General features: G+C 37.1%; 1 protein-coding gene across 3 annotated transcripts in view; it reads right to left on the reverse strand.

Annotated features, from left to right (window-relative positions):
- The window catches only part of lrch4 (leucine-rich repeats and calponin homology (CH) domain containing 4), a 61,018-nt gene extending 39,198 nt beyond the window's left edge, over positions 1–21,820 (reverse strand). For 2 of the 3 annotated variants that reach the window (XM_067436441.1, XM_067436369.1), the window contains exon 1: positions 21,421–21,819. In XM_067436441.1, coding sequence (XP_067292542.1) covers positions 21,421–21,592 — 172 coding nt within the window. In that variant the 5' untranslated portion in view covers positions 21,593–21,819. Of the gene's footprint in view, positions 1–21,420 lie in introns of all 3 variants that reach the window. The other variant, XM_067436515.1, reaches the window with a different exon arrangement.
- Between the last annotated feature and the right edge of the window lie 735 nt (positions 21,821–22,555).

Raw genomic sequence — 22,555 nt, forward strand, 5'->3', positions numbered from 1 at the left:
CTTTGAAGATAGGAGGGAGAAACACCTAGAAACACCTAATACGTGGCCTTTCATTGCCTTGGTACTATTGACAAAAATAGGCTGGGCATTCTACTTTACAGAAAGTAATACAGGTTTGGAGCAACATGAGGGTGAATTTTGGAGGATAATATACTGGAAAAAAATGAACATTTGCCCTTCAAAAGTTTGCACCAGAGCCACTAGAGAAACAACATTTCATTCCTTCTCTTCCTCTTAAGCAGGAACAACAATAAACTGTGCCATGACTTGACTTGAGATGGGGGCAGAGAAAAAAAATGAAAAAAAGAAAGGGTGGGGGAGACCGATAGGAAGGCAAATCTTGAAAGGGAGTGAGTGAATGAGTAACAGCAGCATGACAATAGTGAAAGCATGAATACCGGCCTGAGCCGAGGGGGTGACGGAAACAAAAACACACGGGCCAGAATGACTCGACACATTCAAAAGAGCACCACTGGAAGCGAAGCATAAGCTACTTGAGCACATCACTGAATTTACTGTCAGAAAAAAGCTGATTATTTGACCTCCCAAGCACTTTAGAGAGCTAAGTGCACTGACCTGATCGATCAAAACACCAGTGTGTGCCACATCCTTTTCATTATTCCTTGCTTCACTCTAAAACTGAGGTTTATTTTAAGACCTCAGTCTCCAAAGGCTCTAACTTTACTAACATATCAGTGATAGAATCATATACAGTACAGTTCAAACACTATAATCCAACAGCCCAGGCCTGATTCATTCAAGCTTTTAGCAATGTCAAGGTCCAACATTCTTAATTTCAAAACAACAGCATAAAGGGCAATAAGGAGTTTCTTCAGAAAACCTGTTCAGAGCATTAGCAAGTTTCGGTTGTTTATCTCTGAGATAATCATTTGAACTTCCATTTTCATGGTTCAATAAAAAAGTCTTTTAGAACTTTCAAGGAAATGGTAAAAAAGGAATCCTAGCTATATGAAATCATAGCCAACCATACTACTACTAATAATAATGGTTCTTGGTTTCATTTAAGTTTGATTTGTTTGATTTTATATTATTTAAAGTAACCAGTCGGTCTTTCTTGTCCCATTCAATTAAATGAGATTGCTTGGTTACGTTTGGTGTTTTGTTTGGCTTGGTTATGTTTGGTGTTTTGTTTGGTTATGTTTGATGTTTTGTTTTGTTTGGTAATGTTTGTTGTTTTGTTTTGTTTGGTAATGTTTGTTGTTTTGTTTTGTTTGGTAATGTTTGGTGTTTTGTTTTGTTTGGTTATGTTTGGTGTTTTGTTTGGTTTGTCTTCTGTGTGTGTTTTTTTCATACAATGCAAGTCAATGGGCACAAAATCTGTTTGCTATTATACAATATTATTCAAAACGTGTTTATGTTTTGCAAAAGAAAGAAAAAAACATGTTCGGAATGACATGAGGATGAGTAAATTATGACACACTGTAAGAAAAGTAACAGCACACTTCTGCTCAACAAGCCACTGGATTTCAGGTGTCATTCATGTCACAAAACAAGAGGAACACATTATTTGTTATAAGATTTATTTGTTTAAAAATTTGTTTAAAAAGTTTAAATCTTGCTATGGATTTATTCAAGCCTAAATATGAGCAACAGAAAATTAGAAATTATTAGAAAAATCATGGTTAGGGAGTGTCCCATCTTTTCTGTGTGAAGTATTGCCAATTACAACAGTAAAACCCCACTGACATTTTCACTTCATTAATGGAGTCTAAGGGACGTTGTCTTCAAATGCTCTGAATGAACAGAACGTTCTGTGTGCATCCTGTTTAATCGACGGTCAACGGCCCAGCACTTGCAGCATTATCTTTGTCTTTAAACATTGATGGAGGCCACAAAGGGTCAAGCTGAGCGATTTAACCGTCCAAACATTTAGGGCCCCAAGTTATCCCACACAATCCTACCATGTGGTGAGAGCCTTTTGTGTTTAAATACAAATATACCTCCATCACCTTCAAACCTAGTGATTGTTCTCCTCTCTCAATAAACAGTTTTATGAAAATCCTTCTAATTAAACATCCACATGTTTACTTACTATTTAACAGACATCTAAACTAACAAGCAGTAAAATGACCACAAGACAGCTCATCTGTAGCCACACAGGGTCTTTACTTTACTTTAGAAGATACTTTAGAACTCAACGAGTAAAATCAATGGCGATCAGGTTCGCCGCAATAGAAACAACCAAGGCTTGAGTTACCAGCCTGGAAGATCCCATTTAAATTAATTTGATCTGTTATGTCTAGTGAGTGAGATATGTACTTCAGACAACAACACAGAGGACATTAATGGAGCAGCAGCATTAATCATGCTTCTGAATTATTATTATTTTTTAAATGAATTACAATATTAATATATTAATATAAATAAAACTAAAACAACAATGCTACAGTTTGAGATTATGAGATGTGATGTGTGTAGAAAATGGTAAATATCACTTATCACTTATATTTGTGCATAATTTCTGGTCATGATATAATTTTGTCAAATTAGGCAAACCATGTGTGAACATACATTGTTGTATTTTTTGGGATGCATAAAATGTTGTAAAATTAGCCTAAGCAATAAAAATGATTTGATATGCGTTATCAGAACTTTCATTACTTTATGAATAAAATAAATAAAACTATTATGTGCCATTTTTGTTGTGTTTTTTATTAGTTTAGGTAGTGTTGTACTCTGATCCTATAAAGACGACTTTACTAAGCAACACTTCATGAAGTAAACTCAAATAGAGCATTTACTCTTAGCACGTGCCAGCCTGACACTATAGGGTAAAGCAGCTAGTTTGTGTGTGTGTGTGTGTGTGTGTGTGTGTGTGTGTGTGTGTGTGTGTGTGTGTGTGTGTGTGTGTGTGTGTGTGTGTGTGTCCAGCATCTACGCAAACCTGCCAAGCTGGCAGGCAAAACTGTGGCAGAAAAATTACTTTGTATCAACAGTAAACTCAAGGATCTGTTGCTATACACCATAAACACAACTAGCATACAACACACAGGTTTAATGGGCAGGTTTGTGAAGTTGAAAGCATGTCTCATGGTGTAATCAGATTATGTTGTGTTGTTCTGAGCCCTTGATCTCATTGCTGTGAAGGTGGTTCAGCGGTGACTCAAGACGCTTGAAGTCTCAGGTCTGTATGCCAGGAACTTGTATCTGTTACACAAGACTGAAGAACCAACAGTGCGGTGAAATCCACCTCATACAACCAAGAAGAGACTAGCGGATGTGTTCAGTTACCATAACAACCAAATCATCATGTGTCAAAACAAACACAATGCAGTCGATTACCAATCAAATCAGACTGACATATATTTGTTTTTTAAAAGCAGACTTCATGTAATAATGCTGAAAACTATACGCTCAATTTAGTAGTAGAATGCATGTTTAGAACACCTATTTGTGCTGCTCGTGAGAACTTGCACAATTTTTATCTGAAATGCATGTTTGAGCTTTTCTCCTGTGAAGATGTAGAACTTTACAATAGCTAAACAAACCTGACAACATAGGGTGCGTCTCAATTAGCTCCCTAGTTCAGTTTTAAGGGCACTGATCAGGGAGTCAGCCCATTGAATTATGTCCTGATCAGTGCCCTGACTAGTGAACTAGGGAGCTGATTGAGACGCAGGGATAGTTTTAGTGCCATTTGCTACGGCAAGTATGACATTGCTATAGCTAAAATTTTACTTTAGATTTAAACAAACCCATAATCCTAAATGTGCGGTTTCAAATCAAGCAAGCTGAATCTACGTGACCAAATCTGTCTTGTTGGATGAAAAGTGTTGTTGGTTTTAAAAAAGCAGAACAGTGTTAAATGTGATGACACCTTTAGAGTTAAACTGATCAAACCGTGGACCATCACGGTTCACCATAACATAACAGTAAAAAGGAACACACTGTCTTTTTGGGACTTTAGCTTATTCACCGTATCCCAGATACGTCAGATACGTCCATAAATACAATTTTTATCTATGTGCGTGCTATAAATCTGTCTAACGCACCCACCGCTAGCCTAGCTCAGCACAAAGACTGGAGATAAACGGCTTCATCTAACCTACTGCTCAATAAGTGACAAAATAATAGCAACATTTTCCTATTTACATGTTGTTATGTGTATAGTTACATCATGTACTAAGACCAGCGGAAAATGATAAGTTGCAATTTTCTGGGAAAATAGTTTAACAACTTAAAAGCTACATGACATTTTCACGAGCAAGGAAATAACAGCACTATTTTTGGAGGAGATAAACTTACAGTAGTTGAAAAACACAGATCAGGTAATTAGCATACTCTCTCTCTCTCATTAATAACTGCATTAGTCTGCTATCAATGGCTGAAGCCTCCTTTACTAGCTTTAAAATGACGTTTTAGCAACGGAGACTTGGGATTAGATGCGTAGGAAATTAGTTCTAAACACAAGAGTGTTTTAAAGGATTAGCTCACCTCAAAAGGAAAATTTCCTGATTGTGTGACACACCCCAATGCCATCCAAGATGTCCATGTCTTTCTTTCTTAAGTGGAAAAGAAACGTTTTTTGAAGAAAACATTTCAGGTTTTTTCTCCACATTTTCATTTGTGGTTTATGTTTCTTAAAGAAAATGACTGATCGTTTCACTAGATAAGACCCTATTTCCTGAGCTGGGATCGTGCAGTATCATTTGAAGCACTTCAAAGACCTTTGAAACTGCATTGTTGTTGGACGTTCAACATTTTGGTTGCAATTGAAGTCCATTGTGTGGAGAAAAATCCTGAAATGTTTTTCTCAAAAAACTTTATTTCTTTTTCCACTGAAGATAAACAGACATCTTAGATGGCATTGGGGTGAGTAAATTATCAGGACATTTTCATTTTGAAGTGAATTAATCCATCAAAATAAATAAAGGAAAAAGAAAACTGACAAATGTGAAATATACATAATCTTAATAATGTGTTGAGGTGTGGTAACCCGTAGTATAAGCAAAATAATGCATATACTAAGCTTCACGTCATGGCCACAATCCCACGTCAGGTGTGCATTATTTTTCTAATAATTTATTTGCCAATTATTCATTTCCTTGTTAATCACAACATGCATGTGAAGTACTCAAAAAACATGTATGTAGTCTACTTTTTAATTTTCATTTAAATAAATGTACCTTAAATATGTTTACTTTGAATTTGTTCACCATTCATTTGAAAAATGTAAAAAAGAATGCATATTTGTGCTGAAATTTAAACAATACATCATGAACATCTCTCCTAGCAACCATCCAAAACACTGAAGCAACCACACAACAGGATAGTAAAATTCGAAACACCTCAGGAACCACAAGGCAACTCCCTGGCAAACAAACACCCTTGCATTGTGGAGTTCAGCATGGACAAGTCGTACAACTTACTCTTTACTGCAGTGCAGCTTTGGCCAAACTCACTTAAATCAATCACCCAACACTAACTGTCATTGTGATAATCCTCAATGTTCTCTCTTGCGCTCAACCAAACATTCACCATGCTCTCAAGTGCGCACACACACATACACACACACACACACACACACAGTAATCACCCCTGGAGCTGCTCTAAAGCCTAATGGGAGATGGTGATTCTGCCATCTGGACACGCTTTACGTTACATAACTTATCAGGAGCTGGTGTTCGTTAAACAGTTGAATCTCAAAAAGATTTGAACTTTCATATCCTTTATTTCAGATCAGATATTGAGATGTGTTACGAACATTGTGTTCATTAAATACAGCCATGTGTGCAGTGAGATATCACCCCATGTGTGCGTGTAGTTGATGTTAGCTCAGAATGTGTGCTGAATGTGTTTGAATGGAGCATGGCATGCATGGTTCAGAGAACATTCAACAAACATTTATACCTGGACATGTTTTCTCATTTTTCCCAACAGTTGTGTGTTCAGTAGGGTAAGTGATATACCATAGACACGATTAACCAGTAGAAATTTGTCAAACGGTAGAGAGTTTTTAATAAATATAACACAGTATTTAATATTTACACAGTAGACAACGCAGAGTTTTTGTACATTTGATTACTTTATACAGTTTATATAGTATTTATATATACATTCTGTGTCGACTCAACCAGAGGGCACTGAACTATAGAAGTCCTTAAACGGTTATATCACCCAAAAATGAAAATTCTGTCATTAATTACTTACCCTAATGTCATTCGACACGCGTAAGACCTCTGTTCATCTTCGGAACACAAATTAAGATATTTTTGATCAAATCCGATGGCTCAGAAAGGCCTTCATTGACACCAATGTCATTTCCTCTCTCAAGACCCATAAAGGCACTAATGATGGCATTACAAAGTCCATCTCACTACAGTGGCTCTACAATCATTTTAAAAAGAAACGAGAATAGAATCGATACACTGATTCATAACCATTTGAATCTTTGTTTCGAAATCGTCCCATCAATACAAGTCGTTATTTAGTTTTTTTGCACACAAAAACTATTCTCGTTGCTTCATAAAATGATTGTATAGCAACTGTAGTTAGATGGGCTTTGTAATGACGTCTTTAGTGCCTTTATGGGTCTTGAAAGAGGAAATTACATTGGAGTCAATGAAAGCCTTTCTGAGCCATCGGATTTCAACAAAAATATCTTCATGTGTATTCCGAAGATGAAAAGAAGTCTTACTGGTGTCGAACAACATTAGGGTAAGTAATTATTGACGGCATTTTAATTTTTGGGTGAACTAACCCTTTAAGAATTTAGTTTCCAAAATAAACATTTATTAAGAATGAGAAGGATATTAGGATATCTTTAATAAGTTTAGAGTTACAGGCATGACAACTTTAGAAAAATAGTATTTATGGAACTAAGACCGGTAGCCTATTTTCTAAGGCAGGAGCTGCAAACGTCAGTCCTGGGGAGCCACAGTCCTGCCTAGTTTTGCTTCAACCCTAATCAAACACACCTAAACTAGATAATAAAGGTCTGAAGGGTTACTAGAAAGCTGCAGGCAGGTGATATTGATCAGGGTTGGCGCTGAACTCTGCAGGACTAAAGCTTGGGAAATACTCTGCAAGAACAAAGACATTTTTTCATTTTCTTGAGGTGGCAAGAACAAGAAAAAAGTTAGTTCTGGCCAGTACATTCCATACTTCACGAGAAAATCCGCACAACTCTGTTTCACCACATTTACGCCGCCCATTTAAAAATTGACCAATCACACAATAGTTTTCGGACACCCCGCAAGAAAAAAGTTCTACTAGTTCTTGCGATATGTTGAGAACAAGCTGCAAGAATTTCCAAACCAGGGCTGCGACAACAAAATTATGTAATTTTGTTCTTGCACCCCTGGGAGCGAGGACTTTTTTCCTCTGTTCTTGTGGAGTTTTCAACCCTATTCTATGCAAATGAGCTGAAATTCGATACATTTCTAGTTAACATTATTGTTCTTTAGATACTCCGCTTTAAAAAAAAAAAAGTATCAGCTGTATGCAAAGTGACCCACATTTGGTTTTTGACCACTGAAAATGTGTACAATCGACCAATTTACTCATGGAGCCGCATTAAGATCTCCATATCTCTGGGATTGAACCATCGAGGGCCTTTAAAATGAAAACACAAAAAGGATATTTGTCATGATATCTTTTATACTTCTCGAGTTACAGGCATTCAAACTTGAGGCAAAAAAAACCATAATCAAGCAAATAGCGTTAGTTCTGGCAGGTCACGTTAGTCAAATTTGCATCAGCTGACTGTCAGCTGATCACATGTGCCTATAGGAATATGATGCTTATCACAGCCCTCACCTAAAGGATTATTAGGAACACCTGTTCAATTTCTCATTAATGCAATTATCTAATTATCTAATTACCAATGACATGATAGTTGTTTCAATGCATTTAGGGGTGTGGTCCTGCTCAAGACAATCTGCTGAACTCCAAACTGAATGTCAGAATGGGAAAGAAAGGTGATTTAAGCAATTTTGAGCGTGGCATGGTTGTTGGTGCCAGTCGGGCTGGTCTGAGTATTTCACAATCTGCTCAGTTACTCGGATTTTCACGCACAACCATTTCTACGGTTTACAAAGAATGGTGTGAAAAGGGAAAAACATTCAGTATGCGGCAGTCCTGAGGGCAAAAATGCCTTACTGATGCTAGAGGTCAAAGGAGAATGGGCCGACTGATTCAAGCTGAGAGAAGAGCAACTTTGAAATAACCACTCGTTACAACCGAGGTATGCAGCAAAGCATTTGTGAAGCCACAACACGCACAACCTTGAGGCGGATGGGCTACAACAAGAGAAGACCCCACTGAGTAACACTCATCTCCACTATAAATAGGAAAAAGAGGCTACAATTTGTACAAGCTCACCAAAATTGGACAGTTGAAGACTGGTCTTCATTTCTGTTGAGATATTCAGATGGTAGAGTCAGAATTTGCTGTAAACAGAATGAGAGCATGGATCCATCATGCCTTGTTACCACTGTACAGGCTGGTGGTGGTGGTGTAATGGTGTGGGGGATGTTTTCTTGGCCCACTTTAGGCCCCTTCGTGCCAATTGGGCATTGTTTAAATGCCATGGCCTACCTGAGCATTGTTTCTGACCATGTTCATCCCTTTATGACCACCATCCTCTGATGGCTACTTCCAGCAGGATAATGCATCATGTCACAAAGCTCAAATCATTTCAAACTGGTTTCTTGAACATGACAATGAGTTCACTGTACTAAACTGTACTAAAACAACTTAAAATAGCCCTGATCAGACAGATAAGAGTAATACATAATTCTAATCTCTACAGGGTCTACTTTGATTTATTTAAACTCACAATAACAACTAAATGTTGTGCTTTCGTAAAATAAAGAAAACAATCAGGATATGCTTTTTGCTGTCTCAGCCTCCCTGAACTAGAAGGCGTCAGAAAAATGAACCGAAACTCTACGTATAGCTAGGTTACTTGCGTCACAGACATTTAAATGAATAAAAAACAAATACTCTCTGATTATGTAATCTGTATGAAAGGTGCATTTATCTATAAAGGCACATCCATTAAAGTGCGGACTGCGGAGATGGAGAGTAAGCATCGTCAGCTTCATGCAACGATGCAATTTAATTCAGAGAAAGAAAAAAAGAAAAGATTCCAAAAATTAAGCTCACAAATCAGACCTCAAGTTTTATTCTACACATAATAAAATATCTACAAAATTACATGTTTTTGAGCACAGCATAGCTACAATGTAAAAAAGTTCTGTGTCTTTATTAATTTTCAGAAAATCAAATAAACAAGAAAATTACGGAGCCCTGCATTTCACAAACAAAACCAAAGAATATACTGTGGCCATGAATTAGGAATTCATTCCCATGACTGTATGACCACATTTTATTAAAGGGAATGTCTAATGCTAGTTCATGCATTCGGATTTATTTACACTGTTAAAGGTTCTCATGCTAAACATGGCCAAAATATTTTAAAAAATGAATTGGACGCATACACTCCTTCAGGATTCACAAAGTTTCTGAAAGTTTTTTTCGAGTATGTGCTTGCATGAGGTAATACAGGGGCAGAATTCCTAATATGAGCACTTCTCCAAGAATGCATGCACACATTAACCAGAGCTAGAGCAAAGCATGCCTATCAACAGGCTTCATTTGAGTTACGGAATCATTCAGCAGTGCTGTCATTTTGTTTTTAGACAATGAAATTAACATTGTCACTTAAGAAGTGTGTTTTTGGTTGTGAGGGAAAAATAACATTGTTCAGTTTCCCAAATAACCCAGAGTTAAAGGGTTAGTTCACCCAAAAACGAAATTGATGTCATTAATGACTCACCCTAATGTCGTTCCACACCCGTAAGAACTCTTTTATATTTAGTCCGAGAGCGTATGCAAGTGAATGCACACTATACTGTCCATGTCCAGAAAGGGAATAAAAACATCATCAAAGTAGTCCATATGTGACATCAGTTGGTTAATTAGAATCTCTTGAAGCATCAAAAATACATTTTGGTCCAAAAATAACAAAAACTACGACTTTATTCAGCATTGTCTTCTCCTCCCTGTTTGTTTTCAAACCTCAAATAAAGATTCAAACAGTGATGAATCAACGTATGGATTCATGATTCGGATTGCCAATATCACGTGATTTTAGCAGTTTGACGCACAATACGAATCATGAATCTTTATTTGAGGTTTAAATACAAACACGGAAGAGAAGACAATGCTGAATAAAGTCGTAGTTTTTGTTATTTTTGGACCAAAATGTATATTTGATGCTTCAAGAAATTCTAACTAACCATCTGATGTCACAGATGGACTACTTTGATGATGTTTTTATTCCCTTTCTGGACATGGACAGTATAGTGTGTATACACTTGGATACGCTCTCGGACTAAATATAAAATATCTTAAACTGTGTTCTAAAGATGAACTGAGGTCTTACGGGTGTGGAACGACATTAGAGTGAGTCATTAATGACATCAATTTCATTTTTGGGTGAACTAACCCTTTAAGGAAACAGTGGATGCAGATTGTTTTTCCAGAGCAGCAACAGAGTTGTGCAAGTGTGTTTGTTTGTTCTCTGCATTTTGTTGATGAATGCTTAATAAACAAGGCCCAGTTCGACGCTGGATTTGCAGTTCGTTTGAAACTGAAAGATGGAGAGGATCCTGGTCATGAGTCGAAACCACAGGTGGTGAGCGAAACTGCTTTAAATGTCTGTTTTGTTGTCAATCGGCGCATAAGTGAATATAATGTAAACAACATGAATGTATAGTGAATCAAGTTATCCAGGGAGTGAGTGTTTGTGTGTGTGTGCCCTTGTTTATATTACATTGTGGGGACCAAATGTCCCCATAAGGATAGTAAAAACCTGAGATTACCTACATTGTGGGAACCAGCCAGCCACTTTTTAAAATGCTTATAAATCATACAGGATGAGTTTTTTTTGAGAAAGTAAAAATGCAGAATGTTTCCTGTGATGGGTAGGTTTAGGGGCAGGGGCAGTGTAAGGGACAGAAAATACGGTTTGCACAGTATAAAAACCATTACGTCTATGGAGAGTCCCCACAAAGACAGTGAACCAGACGTGTGTGTGTGTGTGTGTGTGTGTGTGTGTGTGTGTGTGTGTGTGTGTGTGTGTGTGTGTGTGTGTGTGTGTGTGTGTGTGTGTGTGTGTGTGTGTGTGTGTGTGTCCTTGTTTATATTATATTGTGGGGACCATTTTTGAAAAATAATCAGTACAGCGTATCAGTCCTTTATAAATCTGATAAAACTCTTCAGAGATATTAAGGATACTCTATAGGTACTCAAGACTGACATGAGATTGACAGAAATAACTTGTTCCGTTTAGTCACGTTGTACTAATTTGTCCTCTCATTTTAATTTAATTAAATCTTAGCCAAACTGACCTAAAACGAGGGAACTAATTAATAAGTTGTGGGAGCAGATTCTATACCTTAATTATATGTTGTTCCCCCCACCGCACGTCATGTCCAGGGCTTAAAGGGTTAGTTTACTCGAAAAATGAAAATTAGCCCATGATTTACTAACCCTCAAGTCATCCTAAGTGTATATGCCATTCTACTTTCAGACAAATACAAACAGTGTTATATATAAAAAAAAAGTCCTGGCTCTTCCCAGCTTTAATGGCACGCTGGGTTGCAGGTTAAGAACAACTTTCAACCCAAATTGGGTTAAATCAACCCAGCATTCTTACCCAGCAGTCTCAACCCAGCATTTTTTAGAGTGCAGTGAATGGTAGATTGTCCATAGAAAAGAATGTTAATAAAGGCCTTCTGAAGCAAATCGATGCTTTTGTGTGAGAAAAATATCCATATTTAAAACATTATTAAGTCAAATAATTCGCTTCAGCAAAAGAATAACAACTAAACTGACGCATGCGCAGGGGAAAGTACAAAACCAGTTCAGTTGTTATCCTTTTGCCATTGTAAAGCTTTGAAGAGCCAGGACAGGGTGCCTTGAGGGTGAGAAAATCATGGGCTAATTTCCATTTTTGGAAGAATTAACCCTTTAATATAAAAGAACTCTACGATTTAACATTTTGTTTATAATTCCTGAAAAACTAGTATAAAGAACATTCGAGACATAGCGGTTCATACAATAACAACAGAAAGCACCATCGATCCCAAAACAACTAATCAGAAATGTGTAGACAAGTTTCATTTTTAAAAATGTCACAGCAAAAATAGCTCTACAGCTCCACAAGGAATAAATGTGGAATAGAAATAAATCTGAGAAGACTTCCTGTGAATCTGTAACTGTTTCTGCTGCAGAAACAGAGAGCATGATAATACAGCATCTGTGCAATTTCAGTTTCAAGAAGTGAGAGCAAAACATCCTTCCGTCTTGTTTTACATTATAACTGATATCCGTTAAAAAAAGCAAAAGCAATTATAAGCCGAGGGTTTCTAGCTGGGCTCCTCTCTTGAGATTTGAGACCTTCTGACCATCTGTTGTGCTTTAAAAGTGCGAGTGAAAGGAGAGGAAGAGGAAGAGAGCAAAAAAGAGGGAGGGAGTAGAGCCGAGAGTTTGTAGCTGAGGAGAAGCAGAAGTTGAAGTCGAGGAGCCCACATCCGCCGGCTGTGGAGTGGAAATGCAACTGCAAGGGGAAACAGAACAACACTGTGCAACAGAGTGCGTGTTGACTCTCACACAGCTGGTGGTGCAGACACACTCCAGTTCTCACTTATGGAGAATTAAGTGCATTTTTCACATATATGCACTGCAGATTTAAACAAATTAAATGACCACGCACATACTCATGCAAACCGAGTATCTAACAGCTGGCACATAAAGGAGGACATAAACACAGACTCTTACAAAACACAGCTGGCAAACACTCAAAAGATAATGACAAAACAGACAACCAACACGCACACAAACTTGAACTTGCGCCTAGCAGAGCTGAATTCATAATAAATCCTCTCTACTCCTGAATCTGAGAGGCTCATTTGCATAGGCAAAATATGACCTCATGTTTTAAATGTATCAGTAATGTGCTGGGTTGACCACATCCGAACATAGCAGGAAATGGAGGGGTCTATCTGAATGACCTATAAAACACGAGGGATCATCTCAAAACCCTCAAAAAAAGCTTTTTTATTAACATCATACGACCAAACATGTAGCCTAGGTAGGCAGCTCACTGTTTGTTTTTTATCTTTAGATTTTTTGCTAACAACAAATGTGAAAATGTAATTATAGATGTGATGATTCGTTGCATAAACCAATATAAGTCTTGCTTGTAAACGTTCCTGTTAAATGGTCATTTGATGTCATTTAGTGAACTTTTTTACTTCCTTGTTGTCAAGTTTATGACATGAATGTGTGGGTGTGTACTGGATGCTTCAAATTGTCATAAAGAGAACCTGATTTAAGATGACCAGGCTTCCTGTAATCTAAAGCATGATAGCATTAAAAAGTACAGTCAAAAAAAAAAAAAAAGGCAGACACAACACCCCCAAACATTTTATCTGGAAAAATTACGCATTCAAGCCGCCCATGCGAACTAATCGGAAAAACAACCCTCTTATATTTCTAAGTAAAATGGATTTTAAAAGCAACTTTTAACATGTATTTTTATCTTTGATAATAAAGCTGCACGACTGTTATAGATAGAAAATGTGTCTGAAATACTGGAGGGGAAATCATGATTTGCTGTCTACATTTTTTCAGTCAAATCAAATGTCATCTTCTGCAGATCATTTGTTCCAATTCTGTCATCATTTACCCACACTAACGTCTCTCTAAACTCATATGGCCCACAGAGCACAAACACTGTTTTTAAATAGCTAAAAGTGAAATAAAATAAATATGTCAGTGTTCACTGTTCACTGAACCCAGTGTGATCATCTGGAATAATGAGTCTTAAAAGCGATAGTTCACCCAAAAAGGAAAATTCTGTCATTAATTACATACACCCTTAAAGGGTTAGTTCACCCCAAAATGAAATTGATGTCATTAATGACTCACCCTAATGTCGTTCCACACCCGTAAGACCTCCGTTCATCTTCAGTACACAGTTTAAGATATTTTATATTTAGTCCGAGAGCGTATGTGTGCACACTATGCTGTCCATTCCAGAAAGGCAATAAAAACATCATCAAAGTAGTCCATATGTGACATCATTTGGTTAATTAGAATCTCTTGAAGCAACGAAAATACATTTTGTTTCAAAAATAACAAAAACTACGACTTTATTCAGCATTGTCTTCTCTTCCTGGTTTGTTTTCAATCCTCAAATAAAGATTCAAACGGTTATAAATAAGCGTATTGATTCAGGATTTGGATCACCAATGTCACGTGATTACAGCAGTTTGGCGGTTTGACACGCGATCTGAATCATGAATCAATACGCTGATTCATAACCGTTTGAATCTTCATTCAAAAAGTACTCATCATTTAATACTTAACACTGTTAATGCAATTATTGAAGCATAAAGGTTTTGTCAGAATGGACAGAAATCGATTAGGTTTTACAAGCAAATGGAAAGATTCCAATACAAGTTGCCGATTTGTTTCCCTTCGTTATGCAAATGTTTTATGTAATTTTTACACAAAATTGTTTACTTGCTCTATTACAGGCCAAACTAGGCTTAAACAAAAAGTAACTGTAGCCATTTCAAATCAGAGGCAACCACTGCATTTGAATTACAATCCAAACAAATATGCTACATGCATGTAAATTATGGCTCGTTTCCACTGAGAGGTACACACAGAGAAAAAGAGTTGTACCTTCAGGGGTACAACAGCTTGTCACTGTGGCAATACCCTTAAAGGGGTACTTCAGCGCTGGGAAGATGAATCTGTATTTAAACTGGGTCATTAATGCAGTAGAAATGTGAAATTATTTTTGAATTTGGTGCCTTCTAGACTGAGAAAAGACAGAAAATGTATTTTTATCTCATGGGGATGAAAGACAACAATTCTCAGAATGCTTCGCTGCGACTGAGAATGGTTCACTGTGACTGAGTTGGACAACAGACACTACAATTAAATACTGAACGTGTCTGTTCAATATAATGAGTGAGTTGCGGCGTGAGTGTCCAACGCTGCAGGAGTCAGATTACATTTACTGTCATGAATGAGCTCTCGTGATGAGAGCTGAGGTAATCGCAGCATACATTCACAGCGCGTGTTCAGTCTGGCGCGTTTTCAGTTTATGCCTTTGGAAGCTTAGCATAGCTCCGTTTACTTGAATGCCTGCAGCTGCGAGCCATATGCTAATCGCAGAAGTAACCCTTTAAAAGTACATCTTTGTACCTTTTTTACTCCTAAAAGGAGCATTAGAGAACAAACTAAGTCCTACTATGACTCTTTCTGTTGTAAAAAAGGTACAAATATGCCCTTTTAACCCTTTCAAGTGTATATTTAAAATATTCTGGCTGAATATGCTGACGTATCTGTGCTCTTTGCATCCGTTAAGTGTGCATCTCTGGCCTGTGTTAACGTCCTGTTTACAGATTTGGTAATATTTCCACACAAATGACATTTTGAAATGATTGCAATGCAGTTTGTGTGTCCAGAACAGAGATCAGTAAAAATAAAAACAAACCGATCAACCGGTGCATCATCTCTACATAAAGTGAATGATGACAGGATTATTTTTTGGTGAACTATCCCTTTAAATTTGGACAGATTCTGACTAGCTGTCAATCCTTTTATTGTTCTTCAGCTGGGGGGAAAAATCATTATGAAAGCAATTCCAATGATATCGTTCCTCTGTGTTGTTATTGTTTATAGCTCTGGTGAGGATTTCGATACTCTCGTAGAATTACAATGATTATTAAAACGTTATAGTTATATCTAGAACTATTACAGTTCTTTATCATTTCACATTTGTGTAAGGAAAATATAATTTACACAATATAAAGAAAGAGGTTACACTTTCTTAGTAAGTTGAATAAGGAAGGCGGTCTGGCAGAAGCTAGATATTTTACTTTATAAAAGTTTAAAAAATGGATATTTAAAACCCATCAATTCACTTAAGAAGGCCTTTATTATCCTCCTGGAGCCATCTGGATTACTTGTATAATAGATGGATGCACTTTTTGGGCTTCAAATTTTGGGCTGCCATTATAATGCTTGGAAGAGCCATGCCATTTTTTTAATATGACTCCAATTGTATTCCTCAGAAAGAAGAATATCATATACACCGATGGCTTTAGGGTGAGACAATGTTGGGATAATTTTAATTTTTGGGGGAACTAATCCTTTAAATGCAACTCTGAATCTATGCCAGAAAACTAGATTATTAGGCTGATATCCAGACAGTCCAGACTTTCACTACCACAGACACAGCCATGCCTACAGGCTAATATCGGACAGGAAACATTACTGATGGGGGTATAACAGATCAATGGCAATAAGCCATGAGGAACGTGTCTTGTAGAATATAATCTGGGTCATCTATAGAAAACCTTTTGAAAATCATCCAAACGACCCCAAATTCAAGACCTTCTACGATGACCTGGATAAATGGGAATCTTCACCCAACCAAGAAAAGAAAGAGATAAAAAAAACCGTGAGCAAGTGGGAGAGAGAGAAGCCTGCCTCAGACAATGGAGGAGGGGTTTTGCCAAATGGGACTCCAGTTGGGGGAAAAGAGGAGGGTCCCTATTTCAGGAATATCACGACAATGGGAGCAGCCCATGAGCCTGTTTTATCAAAAAAAAAAAAAAAAAAAAAAAAAAAAAAGGCCTCTCTCCCTCCCCTCTTTCTCTCAGCTGCTGTGAGGCTTAGTTGCGGTATGGAGTGTGTGCCTCTGAATCAGACACTGTGTTACGGGCAACACGACGTTCATGCCCCAGGCATGCTCACAAGTGTGTGGGAGCCGGATGGAAACAAATATTTTCATCTATAACGCACGCACAAAAACACATTTACTGTTTTCATTTGGAGAATCCTCTTGGTGCCCATGTCCAGAGCGCATTTTCCTCCCAGAGCTGCGTCTAAGGTGGTCCTTTTGTTTTCATTAACTCTTAAGCATTCTCTACATCAATCTTTCAGCATCTCTTTTCAATAACTGAATTTATTTAAGTTCTCTGGGACGGTGAAAAGAAACGGGACGTCATCTCAACCTAAAGTGCTGAGAAGGCACAGTCTATCTTATTATTGTTGTGAAGTGAAGTCAACAGTATTATTACTCAGGTTATGAGTCCCAGATTAATTTTAGATTTTGCCAGCACTGTTTTGCATACAGACTTTGCAAAATATTTTAGATTATGCAACTTTGGTTTGGCACACAAAACTTTAAAATATTATCCTAATATTGTAATCATATCATCACTATTCGCTATATAAATAAGCTTGAATTGAATGAGTGTAGAATGAGTTTAAGAGGTCTCGGTGGATTGATGAGACTGGGATTTGTTTTCCATCAGCGAACTAGACCTCCAGCAAGACTGAACCCCTGACCTTCCCGAGGGGAAGTTATTCTTTGGAGAGCGATCTTCAGGAGAGAAAGTGTGTGTAGACTGGAGTGAGTAAGAACAAACCAAGGCCCATCAATCCTTGCTTCAATAGGTCTCTTAGCAAAAGAGACACTATCATCTTCCTCCTACATTGAAACACACTTAAAATACACATTGCAACTGCAACCAGTAATATATGAACAGCACCTAGTAATTATTCTCCACCTTGACAGTAGGTGTGTCTAGAACATGATTATTATTGCATGATTTTCATTTTTAACACTGGGACTAAGCTTGGATTTCTAGCATTTATATAGTTTGGCAATTTCAGGCCTAGTTTTCTTAAACATCCTTGGACTGATCCCAAACTGTGACTTGGATTTCTGAGACTTAGACAGTACGGTTCCCAAGGCAACATACTTATCCACGCAGAAAATGTATGAGAAAATCCTCCACAGAAAAATGAGAGATTAGACCATCTAAACCCAAAATAGGGTTTTGACATACTGAACTATAGTCAGATAACAGTGGTATCAATCTGTCCAATATTCTATTCAAGTCAATATTCTGAAAAAGATTCCTAATAATTAATACTTTTTATCTATTATGTTACCAATTAGTCAAGATTATGAGTTGGGAACAAGTAAAAACTATATTAATTGACTAATAATCTGAATATACTTCTCTCAGTTACTCAATTAATGTATATTTCATGGTTAAGACTTTATTCTGGAAAAGTATTTTATTATTCCCATGTATCAGCATATTCAAAATGAACGAAGACGTGCATTCATTTGCTACTAAAGAGGCTTGTTCTTGACATTTATTATGCTGCATTTAGTTTAATGAACGCTAAACAATTCTCATTCACATCCTACCATAGCACAGCACAATGAATTACTAAACGCGGGCCTTCTCATCGCTCCCAAAAGCTTATCTTCAGTAGCTCAGCTTATACAGCAGAATGTCCTTGGTTTGGACATGTGCACATAAAAAGGGATGTTGAGTTACAGTTAAAACTCTACATTACACAAAAATCTGAACAATACAATGAACTGGAATACTGTCTTAAAGATAGGGTATAGGCAATTTTCAGAGAGGCTAGCAATAGCAAGCTAGCTTTAAAAAGCATGTGATCCCCACCCTCCCTTCAGTGTCTCCAAAGCCACGCCACCTTCAAAACACATGTTTAGTGGTACAGCAGGGAGCAAGCAAACAAAGATGTGTCACAAGAGATGGTGTTAAAGATGCACTTATGTAGTATTTTTGCAGTAAAATATCCAAAAACCACCAGGCCACTGTTATATATATTTTGTTCAGTTACAATATCCCAAATGTTTCTAACTATTTGTAAATTGTGAGAAAATTGCTATCTTAACCAAGGAGCCGGGACGTCTGAGGGAGTCGCCTGTCAATAGCATTTTATTCTGCAGAAACGCTTTAATCTTAGCAGTGTGCAAAAGTTGTCACAGTAGCCGCTGAGTGAACACGCAGAATAACGTCATAAATTAATTTTAAACACACTTAAATGTATCTAATATGATAAACAGAGCAGCGTTAGCTCATAATAATGACCGGAAAAGCAGAAATGGCACTGGCGACTGTGTCCCTTCATAATAAAAGTCCCACTGCTCGCGAGCCATGTGTCGCTTCAGCGGCCTTGCTCAGCTCCCCAACATTTAGTGCCGCTCTGCTTCATACTACAGTAAGGTTAAAAATCACATTCATGAACATGATTTCTGCCCGAGTCCTATCCTGATTATTTTCCACCGTTAAAAATCACATTCATGAACATGATTTCTGCCCGAGTCCTATCCTGATTATTTTCCACTGGCTGTGAGGTGAAGTCCACATGTCCCAAGACTCTGCTCTCAAACTTGTTGTCATCAAACTACACCTTTGTTTTGAATAGGTGCCCTCTAGCAGACGGAAAAGTTACATAGTGGAGCTTTAAATGTCTCAAAGCACAAATCTTTACAATAATAATGAACATAAACAACTTAAAGAGTGCTTGACTTGTACCACCTGACTGTTGCCAGCATTGATAGTGTTGCCATTGAAACATTCATTTTAATAATAAATGCTCAGAGTATAACACCATGGGCTTTCATCTCTTCCAAATTACGGTAGTTATGGCATGAATGCAGCATAAGATAGTTTTTTTATTATTCAAGAGGAACTGTTAAAGGTGGCTGCTGTTTCAGCTGCAGTTTCATGGAAATAGGGATGAGCTTACTGATATGAACTATCGATACTGATGTAAGCATTGAAATGTATCAATACTCAAATAAATATTGCTACTACGGTGGGTTTTTTTTTTACCAGTAATTTTTTTTTTTTTTAAAGATTATTTTATTCATACAATAACGAATAACCTACATTACAGAATAAGTGTGTAGTATATGACTATTTTCCTGAACCATGATCTGAACATATGTAAATGCTGCAAGACAGAACAGAACCAAACCATCACAGAGAAAGCGTTTGCTCACTGCTGACACTGCATTCAAACAAAAGCTGAGTTTCCCAAAACTTTTGAAAACACAGCCCAGAATGCTCATCAGAAGACAGAAAACAAGTTTGAGTTTTCACAATAAAAAAAAAAATAGAAATTGCAACCTACATAGTGCAATTACACTCTTTAAACTTAATGTAAAAGTTGATATTGATCATGCAATATAAATCATACACTATCACAATAAAAAGGTTGCATTTTTATTGGTGCAACAGACAGTCACTGGCAGTCCATTATGAAAATTGGTCATGGTTTATTTTTTACTATAGTGAATGTAGTTCAGCTAGTATTTGTAAATTTCCATGGTTACTACAAAATAAAAATAATAACAATGATCTAATGAATTGCAAGACATATTAAATGTTAAAATGTCTTTCAAATATAATGTTAAGTAGACATGTTTACCCATTTTCCTCTTAGTAATTTTAATAATTTAATTAATTTAATCATTTAAAAGTTCAGTTTATAAGTATCGTATTGGTATCGATATATTCGTCATACTGGCATTGAAAATATCTTATCGAAGGTATTTTATCGAAAACGAAATAAGCAGTATCACCCATCCCTAATGGAAATACGTTGACAGGGAGGTATGGCATCGAATCATTGCATTTAGACCAAATTAAATGAAACATGTCATGATTCTATACCTTCTATACCTCTCCCATATATATATATATATATATATATATATATATATATATATATATATATATATATATATATATATACACACACACACACAGACCACATCTTATGATTGCTATCAGGATGTGAAGAGGGCCACAAAGTTGTTCAACAAAAAAGTGGTTCAACACACACAGCAGATATTATCTGTGCGTAGTCCCAAATAAATAGAAAATGCACTTCGACAACTCTGTAAGACTTCGGAGCATGTGCGTGTGGGGGTTTGTATGGCTCGAATACAAACTGCTTTATGCCCACTTTGTGTGAGAGTGGAGCAGATGGTCATATTAGTGCTGCTGGCAAGATGGATATCTACCAATGAGAGTGCACTCAAATGAGCTGATTACAACAATAACATTTTGTATCACTATTCTGCTAGGTTTCCAATGCACTGCGATCAAATGTGAAGTTTTACAGTGGGTCTGTGGTACGATAGCTCGGCCTGAGTTTAGTTTCCACCTCAACAACAGGAAGAGAAGCACAGCGCAGATGTCTTTAATTTCTAAAGCAAACGCACCAGTCTCAAACTCAACAACCTGACATAAAAAACACACAATAGCCTAAGCTGGTGTATGGGCAGTGTTGTAGTTCTTAGGAAACGAAAGCGGGACTAAAATGAACTTGAAAGATGATCGGCTTCCTATAAAGCTCGTAAAAGTGAAAGATCCGCTTTTTTCGGGCGTGATGATGGTGGTGCTCGTGCACCCCTGCAGAAGGGGCGCAGGTGAAGAAGACACTCAAACAAAGGACATTAAATGTACTGATACACTCCCTCCCCCTCCACTGATCCCCCTGGCCGCTGTATTAAAGTCTTACCTGCGTGTGTAATGTCGGACAGGTCATAGTTCTTGGAGGTGCGGGGAAACTCTTTTAGTTTACGGTTGGAGAGGATGAGCGCTCCGCTGGACGCAGCCTCTTCCAGCGCCTTCTCCACGCTCCTGCTGGCCGCTACGGTCGCCGGCAGCTGGGCTCCATCCCCAGCAGCCATCAAACACTAAATATGATCCAAATCTTACTCGTTACAACGACAATCACCCCTCCTAAACCTCCATGTCCTCCAAGGCAGGTCCAATAACGTTTCACACCGGAAAAGTAAGTTTTTGTATTCCAAAAGTGATGTAAAATCCAGTGATTGAGTAAAGTTGCGCGGTGAGTTGACAGTCCGTGTGCTGGAGGGAGCCGAGAGCATTAGGGGCGGAGCTTACGGATTGAGCAAGTCTTGATTGACACACCCAGTATGAGCTCGGGAAATGAACTCAAAGCGCTGCTCTCATCGGAAGGGGGAAATGATAAAGGTTTTTTTTTTTTTTTTTTTGAGTCATTCGGAGATTTTGCAATACAAATTGTTGAAGCTTCACCCCTAAAATTGAAAAAGTTTTTGCATTGTTTTGCATACAGATAGCAAGACTGCGAGGATTAATATTAGGCTAGCGGAAGTGTCTAATGGATTGCAAACAAGTACCTCTCCATTTCCCTGTTCCAGATCCATTATAGTGACGTGCACTTAGAGAGAAAATGAAAGACATAAATATTGCATTAACATTATAGCATTAGTTTACTTTTACTTTGCTTTATGTGTGTGACATCAAACCATAGGTTGTCTGATCTAAGCTATATAACAATGGGATTGGACTCATAACATATTATATACAAATAAACTTTTTTGCAGTTTGAAATGTGCATTTTAAAATATTTCAAATAGAAAAATGCAACTTTGAAATATTTGAATGCTGGCAAACTAAATCAATGTTTGTGTTGACATGTGTGTAGCCTATATTGTGTATAATTATTAGGCCTATATTAATTTATTAATTAACACTTAAGTGTATATATTTAATAAAAAAGTATTTAAATATTAATATTTAAAAATAAATATTTAATATAAATATTTCATTCATTCATATATATATATATATATATATATATATATATATATATATATATATATATA

The sequence above is a fragment of the Pseudorasbora parva genome, chromosome 1 (genome assembly GCF_024679245.1).
Source record: "Pseudorasbora parva isolate DD20220531a chromosome 1, ASM2467924v1, whole genome shotgun sequence".
In the NCBI taxonomy this organism is placed as follows: Eukaryota; Metazoa; Chordata; class Actinopteri; order Cypriniformes; family Gobionidae; genus Pseudorasbora; species Pseudorasbora parva.